Source organism: Hyaena hyaena, unplaced genomic scaffold (genome assembly GCF_003009895.1).
Source record: "Hyaena hyaena isolate Hyena2069 unplaced genomic scaffold, ASM300989v1 scaffold_839, whole genome shotgun sequence".
Lineage (NCBI taxonomy): Eukaryota > Metazoa > Chordata > Mammalia > Carnivora > Hyaenidae > Hyaena > Hyaena hyaena.
In genome coordinates, this window is record NW_024081463.1 from 700,284 (window position 1) to 708,799 (window position 8,516).

The 8,516-nt window shown below is 38.9% G+C and overlaps 1 protein-coding gene across 2 annotated transcripts in view; it reads right to left on the minus strand.

The window, feature by feature from the left end:
- Window positions 1-2,096, minus strand: part of PP2D1 (protein phosphatase 2C like domain containing 1) — a 21,286-nt gene extending 19,190 nt beyond the window's left edge. For both annotated transcript variants that reach the window (XM_039219715.1, XM_039219714.1), the window contains exon 1: window positions 1,940-2,096. In XM_039219715.1, coding sequence (XP_039075646.1) covers window positions 1,940-1,962 — 23 coding nt within the window. In that variant the 5' untranslated portion in view covers window positions 1,963-2,096. The remainder of the gene's footprint in view (window positions 1-1,939) is intronic.
- Window positions 2,097-8,516: the final 6,420 nt, after the last annotated feature.

Sequence of the window (8,516 nt, forward strand, 5' to 3'; positions counted from 1 at the left end):
TTTCCATGTTTTAGCTATTGTGGAGAGTGCTGCTATGAACATTGGGGTACATGTGCTCCTATGCATCAGCACTCCTGTATCCCTTGGGTAAATTCCTAGCAGTGCTATTGCTGGGTCATAGGGGAGTTCTATTGTAAGTTTCCTGAGGAAGCTCCACACTGTTTTCCAGAGGGGCTGTACCAATTTACATTCCCACCAACAGTGTAGGAGGGTGCCCGTTTCTCCACATCCTCGCCGGCATCTAGAGTGCTCTGATTTGCTCATTTTAGCCACTCTGACTGTCGTGAGGTGGTATCTCAGTGTGGTTTTGATTTGTATTTCCCTGATGAGGAGGGATGCTGAGCATCGTTTCATGTGTCTGTTGGCCATCTGGATGTCCTCTAAAAAGTAATCTTTATACCCAGTTGCTTGGCTACAGTTATATTACTCAGTTTAACAAATAGTAATAAACTGGACAAGTAAAATAGAGCACAATTTAGGGGCTCCTGGCTGGCTAAATAGGGTATTTGACTCTTGATCTTGGGGTTATGAGTTCAAGCCCCATGTTGGGTGTAGGGATTACTTAAGTAAATAAATAAAAACATTAAAAAAATAGACCCTAATTTTGAGAAATGTATGTAAATGAAAAATGAATACATAAGTAAAATAATACAATAGCTCTAGAAAATAAGCAAATATCTTTAAGATTCTTCCCAGTAGAATTTTTATTCTATATGCTATGCAAAAATCTTGTTTCTAGGAAGGAAAATTTTCTATGATTCATGATAAATAAGATGGTATACTATGTGATAGGCAAAGGGCTTTAGCAACCTTAACATATGGTATGCACATGACAATATGATTAAAGAAACAAGCAAAGCGCTGAAAAGTTTGAAATGTTTTTGCTGCTTTCCTTATTTGTATTTAATTCCCTGAAGGGCACAACTATATCCAACATAGCTACTCATTCCTATAGTAAAATTTTATTTACAAATTTACACTTCATCTTCATAAATGCTTCTTTTTTTAAATTTCTGTGAGAGAGAGAGAGCGTGAGCAGGGGAGGGTCAGAGAGAGAGGGAGACACAAAATCAGAAGCAGGCTCCAGGCTGTGAGCTAGCTGTCCGCACAAAGCCCAGTGCGGCTCAAACCCATGAACCGTGAGATCATGACCTGAGCTGAAGTCGGAGGCGTAACCGACTGAGCCACCCAGGCTCCCCTAAATGCTTCTAGAGCTATTAGCATATTAGTAGGCCTCTTGGCTTTGCCTCAACAACAATTTTTTTGTGTTTTTTAACAGAAAAATTTAGAAGTACCTATCAATAGATAAGTGGATAAATAAGAGGTGATGTGTGTGTGTGTGTGTGTGTGTGTGTGTGTGTTGTGTATACAATGGGATATTATTCACCCATAAAAACATGAAATCTTGCCATTTGCACCAACATCAATGGATCTAAGCAAAGTAAGTCAGTCAGAGAAAGACAAATACCATATGATTTCACTCATATGGAATTTAAAAAACAAAACAAGTGAGAGGCCCCTGGATGGCTCAGTCAGTTGAGTCCCTGACTCTTGATCTCAACTCAGGTCTTGAACTCAGGGTCGTGAGTACAAGCCCGATTTTGGGCTCTGCACTGGGTGTGAAGGCTACTTAAAAAAATTTTTAACTAAGGGGGAAAAAAAGACAAACCAAAAAAAAAAAAAAAATACACCAGACTCGTAATGATAGAGAACAATCTGATGGTTACTAAAGGGGCGGTGAGTGGAGGAATGGGTGAAATAGGTGAAGTGGATTAAGAGTACATTTATCATGATGAGCACTGAGTAATGTGTAGAATTGTTGAATCACTATCTTGTACACCTAAAATGAATATCACACTGTATGTTAATTACACTGGAGTTTTTTAAAGAAATGTTAATTGACTACTTTTGTTATCCAATAGAAATGAAGAAAACTGACCTGAAAGCAGTATTAGTTTCCATTCTTATTTGGAATTGTTACCTCCCTCTGCCGTCTCTTTGCTGCCTTTCCCCAGCCTCTGTTCCATCAACTTGGATAGTGATATCGATGGCAGTAGTGGAGGGGAGGTGGTGGTGATTGGGGCGGTGCTGGGGGTTCCATGTATGTGACAGTCGACCTCTCTGTGTGGAATGTTTACTACCTCATCTGGAACCTCAGTCAGAATTCTCTTTATGATTCTGAAAGACTTGGAAGCAAGTAAGGTCACAAACTGTATTAACAAACTTGTCTTTGAAATTTCTGAAAAGAAGAATCAGTCATTAGATACACTGTCTTGTGCTTCCATAATAGCATTAAAAAATAAGAGGAGTACTGTCAAATAAGTCCTTATCTTATATGTCATTGTACTTTCAAAATTCTGATTTAAGGGGCTACCCCTAATATATAGACCAATTCTCTCCTCAGTCAGAGGTAAGGTTTCTCAGGCCATCTTTCCAGAAGACCACCTCCCACCTGCCCTGTAAGGCCCACACACTCCATCTCGCTGCCCCAAGTCACTGCCTGAAGCTTATAGACCTGTTGAACTGTTTTTTATTTCTCGAGACTGTCTTCACTCTGGGCCAATACCTTTCATTCCTAGGTTCATAATCCAGACCTGCATTCCACTCTCTCGCCCCAGAATAGATTAGAACTAGAGCGATTTGTTTGCATCCTGAAGAAATTTGGACAGGACTAGCACTTATTGGTCATCTCCATGAGTGTGTATTACAATCCACTTATAGTTAATGCGTCTAAAATGGAGCTCAATACATTTCCTCCAGAACCTCCCACCATTAACTTGGTTAAGCTGGAAACTGTTTTGCAGAGCCCCTTTCCCTGTATGGTTCCAGGTTAGAGTTGGCCAGAAAAGGAATTTGGAGGCACCATATCTGAATGCCATCCTAGTGCAATGAGACGGCCTGTGCATGCAGAGGTGCCTGGCAGGTTCCAACTTGTTCTTGCTCTTACTCTATTTTGCCTCCAGCTCTTCCTCCAGACTGTAGGCCTTGTTGACCAACAGCAGGCCAAGATCCATCAGCAGATGATTGCTTTTATATCCCCAAAGGCAAATGCTTTTCCTAGACTTCTCCGTCAGTCTCCTCTTTGCACTCCTACTTCGATGGCTGGATGTTTTTAGATTCTCAGACTGACTGGTTAGGGATTTAACTCCCCTTCCCAGATGTTCAACTGCTCCCACAAATTGCGCATGGTCTAATTTCAACAATGAATTTCTTAATCCATGAGTGCCAGGGTTCAGCTATTACTGATTGAACTTAGACAATATACATACCACCACCACCACCACCACCCTGTTCTCTCTTTCTGGATGGATGTATGCAGTCAATCACCAAGACCTATCAGACTCCTCTCTTCAATATATCCCTCTACTAATCCACTTGTTTCCTTTCCCTCTGTTCTAGGGTACAAAAAATATTTTGCCTGGATTACTTCATTGGCCTCTTAGGTGCTCTATCCATGTCCAGTCTTGCTGCTTCTCAATGTATTCTCCTTGGAGCAGCCAGAGGTGATCCAGCTGTCTAAGGCTTGTTACTGGCTTGCCCTGGTTCCTGGGTAAACTCCTTAGTATGTTCGACAAAGCTCTCCTTCCTTCCTTTGGTCTCTGCTAATTTATCTAGCTTTCCCTTCATCATTGACTCATTCCATGCCAATACTGGGTAAAGCCAATGAACAAATCCTCACTGGTTTAGCAGGACAGGGTATTTGATTGTTTTAATCTGAGTTTATTGTTATTCAATTACTTATTTAAAAAGATTTTTTTTGAGAGAGAGAGAGAAGCAGGAGAGGGGCAGAGGATCTGAAGCGGGCTCTGTGCTGACAGCAGAGAACTTGATGGGGGACTCAAGACTACAAGATCATGATCTGAGCCAAAGTTGGATGCTTAACCTCGTGAGCCACCCAGGTGCCCCTATTCAATTACTTTTTAATTCATACCATGTATGCCAGTATTGCATGTTCATTTCCATTAGTTGTATCATCCCTCAGCCACAACAAGTGTGCGAAGGAGAGAGGTGTGTTCTTTAAGCAAGTAGTGAGTCTCCTATAGGCTTTCGCTCCCTGGGGTGGGGTTGGGCACCTTGCAGGGTGGCTGTGGCATTCCCATCTCACATCCACATGCAGCCATTGGGTCGAGTGGGGATTAGGGGACTAGGAAAACCTTCTTATAGAAGTTAACTGGTGACTTAATGTGAACTTCTTTCCAGAGTGGCAAAGATAGAGAAAACATAGTCCTAAAATACTTCCCAAGGAAGAAGATAGGTGTATCTCTACATAGGTTCTGAGCAGCTTCTTTTCTTCCAAAATCTAGCTGTGGTCTGTTAATTTTATCTATTAATTGATTATTTTATTTATGTTATTTATTTTATTGACTTAAATTTAAAAAATGTTGTATTTATATTGATTGATTGATTAGATACCCAATTGATGCATATCCTCTTTTAAATATTCAAACAATACAGAAGTATATAGAGGAAAAGCAGAGGCCTCCTTTCCTAAAAGGTAACCATTGCCAAAAATCAGGTACATGTTGTTCCAGATTGACTTCTATGTATTTACATATATACACATAAATATAGACACAACTTATTTTGTTAATGTTTATTTATTTTGAGAGAGAGACAAACAGAGAGAGAGCATGAGCAGGGCAGGGGCAGAGAGAGGGAGAGGGAGAATCCCAAGCAGGCTCCACAAATCATGATATCATGACCTGAGCCAGGATCAAGAGTCCGACGCTTAACTGACTGAGCCACCAAGGCACCCCACAACCTACTCTACCCCCAGTGTAGGGTAGACACAACCTATTATTATTTGAATTTTTTAAGTCTATTTATTTTTGAGAGTGACAGAGGCAGTGTGTACAGGGGTGGGGCAGAGACAGAGGGAGAGAGGGAGAGAATCTCAAGCAGGCTCCACATTGTCAGCGCCGAGCCTGATGTGGGGCTTGAACTCATGAACTGTGAGATCATGACCTGAGCAGTAACCAAGAGCCTGAGGCTTAACCGAATGAGCCACCCGGGTGCCCCTAAACAACCTATTTTTAAATTTAGGTTTGATTTCCATACTATCAATGGCACAAATTCTTTTTTTTTTTTTTTTAAAAATAGTTTTTTATTGTCAAATTAGTTTCCACATAACACTCAGTGCTCATCCCCACAAGTGCCCTCCTCCATGCCCATCACCCCCCTCCCCCCCCCCCCCTCAGGCTCCAGTTTTTGTCACCATTCAAGAGTCTCTCATGGTTTGCCTCTCTCCCTTTCCCCCACCATTTCCCCCCTTCTTCTCCCCCTTGTTCCTCCGTCAAGTTCCTCCTAATCCTCCTATACATGCAAACATATGATATTTGTCCTTCTCTGCCTAACTTATTTCGCTCAGCATAACACCCTCAAGGTCCATCCATGTTGCTACACATGGTCAATGGCACAAATTCTAAATGTACAGTGTGATGAATTTTTATATGGGAATATACTTGTAGGTTTCAGTAAATCGAGTTTCCTATATTTTTGAAAATAACTGGGTAACATAACCTGAAAGTAACTGTGTAAATGCCTTCTTTCACTAATTAGTATGGGATAGGGATTTTTCAAGTTGGTACCTATCAATGTACCCTGTTTGTTTTGTGATTTTATTTTCCTTTTTCTTTTTTTTTAAGTAGGCTCTATGCCCAACATGGGTCTTGAACCCATGACTTGGAGATCAAGAGTCACACCCTCTACCAACTGAGCCAGCCAGGAGCCTCATCAACTTAACTTATTCTTTTAAACTGCTATCATATATTCTATGATAAATGTAAAGATGTAACTATTACCTATAATAATGTAATTATTTTGCTATAATTATCAAAATTACAATGAATATGAACACATTTGCCCAGGCCAAGTGCACATTTTGGTGCTTGTTGGATGTCCAAACCACAGAAAGTCTGACTAGGTGATTATTCTTCATAGTATTGCTATTATATTTTACATATAAATTTAAAGTGTTACTTTATGCCTATTTGTTATTTTATTTTGTTTTATTTTTTATATATGTGCCTATCTATTATTTTAAAAATGAATGAGGCAGCATCGTTTATAGTGCTTAAAAATAAGTAATTAGTTTAGTTAATGAGTTGTTAATACAGTGGCATACTACAGAGCTTATACAAAGAAACTGGTTTATTTAGAAAAAGTCCAATGAATATCATTTGATTAAAAGGAGACTATATAGCAGCATAAATAGGATGAGCTCATTTTTGTAAAATTGTACAGATGCATAAAGCAATAGGTAGAAATTGGGGTGCCTGGATGGCTCAGTCGGTTAAGCATCTGACTTCAGCTTAGGTCATGATCTCACAGTTCATGGGTTCGAGCCCCACACTGGGCTTTGTGCTGGCAGCTCTGTGTCTCCCTCTCTCTCTGCCCCTCCCCTGCTAGCACTCTGTCTCTCTCTGTCTCTCAAAAATGAATAAAAACATTAAAAAACTTAAAAAAATCTAGAAAGATGTTTACCAATTAAAAATAGTTTTATCTTTGGAATAGATTTTTACTTTTTTATTTTTGCCATTTTATATGGATATTTAAATGAGCATGTATCATTTTCCCCAAATAATTATGGTGCTTTCAAATAAATAAATAAATCTGCCCTTTTTATATTTTTACATAAAACCTTCATACATTTTTATTTGAAAGATATAAACCATACTTAAACAGTAAACAAACAAATAAGTAAATAAATTTGGGGCTCCTGGCTGACTTAATTGATAGAATATGTTACTCTTGATCTCAAGGCTGTGAGTCCTAGCCCCACAATGGGTGTAGATATTACTTAAAAATAAAATCTTTTTAAAAATCTATTTTAAAAAATTATAAAGCTTGTACTTGCTCCTTATTACAGTGGAAAATGTAAGCTATTAAGTGGATTCCCAAGTCAAAGTGTTCTTTTCTTCCTTCCTCAAGCCATCATCCAAAGAGATACTCCCTGGACAACATGAATCCTTCCAATATGGGTCAGAAAACAAGTTGATTGTATGTTATATATTCTCGTATTATAGATTAACTGTTCTATACTTTGGTTTTCCACTTAACAGTAATATTGTTGACACTATTCCTTATCAGTTAATGTAGATCTACCTTATTCCTTTTTAATACTTACATAATCTTTTCTATCATTGTATAAAAAGTTATTTAATGTTTTCTGTATCGATGAACATTGAGTCTGGTCAGAGCACTTGCCTTTGCAAACAATGCTGTACCAAAAATCCTGTACACATACTCATTTGGTAAATTCCAAGTGGTAGCATTTCTCTGTCAATGACTAACTGCATTTTGAATTTTCCAAAGTTATGTAACAACCCTTTATTGAAGATATACTATGTGTCAGGCACTGTTTTTAGCCTGGGGATGCCATATGAAGAAACCATATTTCTTCCTACAAGCAACATATATTCCAAATATTGCCAAATAGCCACCTATACATTTGATATGAATTTACACCATTTTTGAGAGTTTTATTTCCTCTGTTCTGATTAATAATGGGCACAAAAGAGAAAACTGGGAGGTTCTTTTTTAATGTTTATTTATTTGTTTGTTTTTAGAGAGATAGAGACAATGCAAACAGGGGAGAAGCAGAGAGAGAGGGAGACAGAGAATCCTAAACAGGTCCTGCGCTGTCAGCACAGAGCCTGACATGGGGCTTGAACTCACAAACCACAAGATCATGACCTGAGCTGAAATCAAGAGTTGGTCGCTTAACCAATGAGCCACCTAAGTGCCCCCCAAAAATGAAACTTTACTGATATTTCTATTCATTTTAAATTAAGAGAAAGTTTGTTCATAGCAGCACTCTCCACAATAGCTAAAACATGGAAAGAGCCTAAGTGTCCATCAACGGACGAATGGATCAAGAAGATGTGGTTTATCTATACCATGGAATACTACATGGCAATGAGAAACAATGAAATCTGGCCATGTGTAGCAACATGGATGGACCTTGAGGGTGTTATGCTGAGCGAAATAAGTCAGGCAGAGAAGGACAAATATCATATGTTTGCACGTATAGGGGGATTAGGAGGAACTTGACGGAGGAACAAGGGGAAGAAGAAGGGCGGAAATGGTGGGGGAAAGGGAGAGAGGCAAACCATGAGAGACTCTTGAATGCTGACAAAAACTGAGGACTGATGGATGTGGGGGGGAGGAGGGATGGGCATGGAGGAGGGCACTTGTGGGGATGAGCACTGAGTGTTTTGTGGAAACTAATTTGACAATAAACTATTTGTAAAAAAAGAAAAAAGAAAAAAGAAAAAAAGAAGGAAAAAAATTAAGAGAAAGTTTGACATTTGTATACATATTTGTAGGGTGCTAAACTTTCTTTTTGTCTGAAACTAATGATTCAGATACTTTCTCCCCTATTGTGTTATTAATATTTTTCTCATTGATTCAAAATCAATCTTCTATAATAGTAAACTTCTTTTTTTTTTTTTTATGTTTTATTATTTTTAGGGGAGAGAGAGACAGCGTGAGCTGGGGAGGGTCAGAGAGAGAGG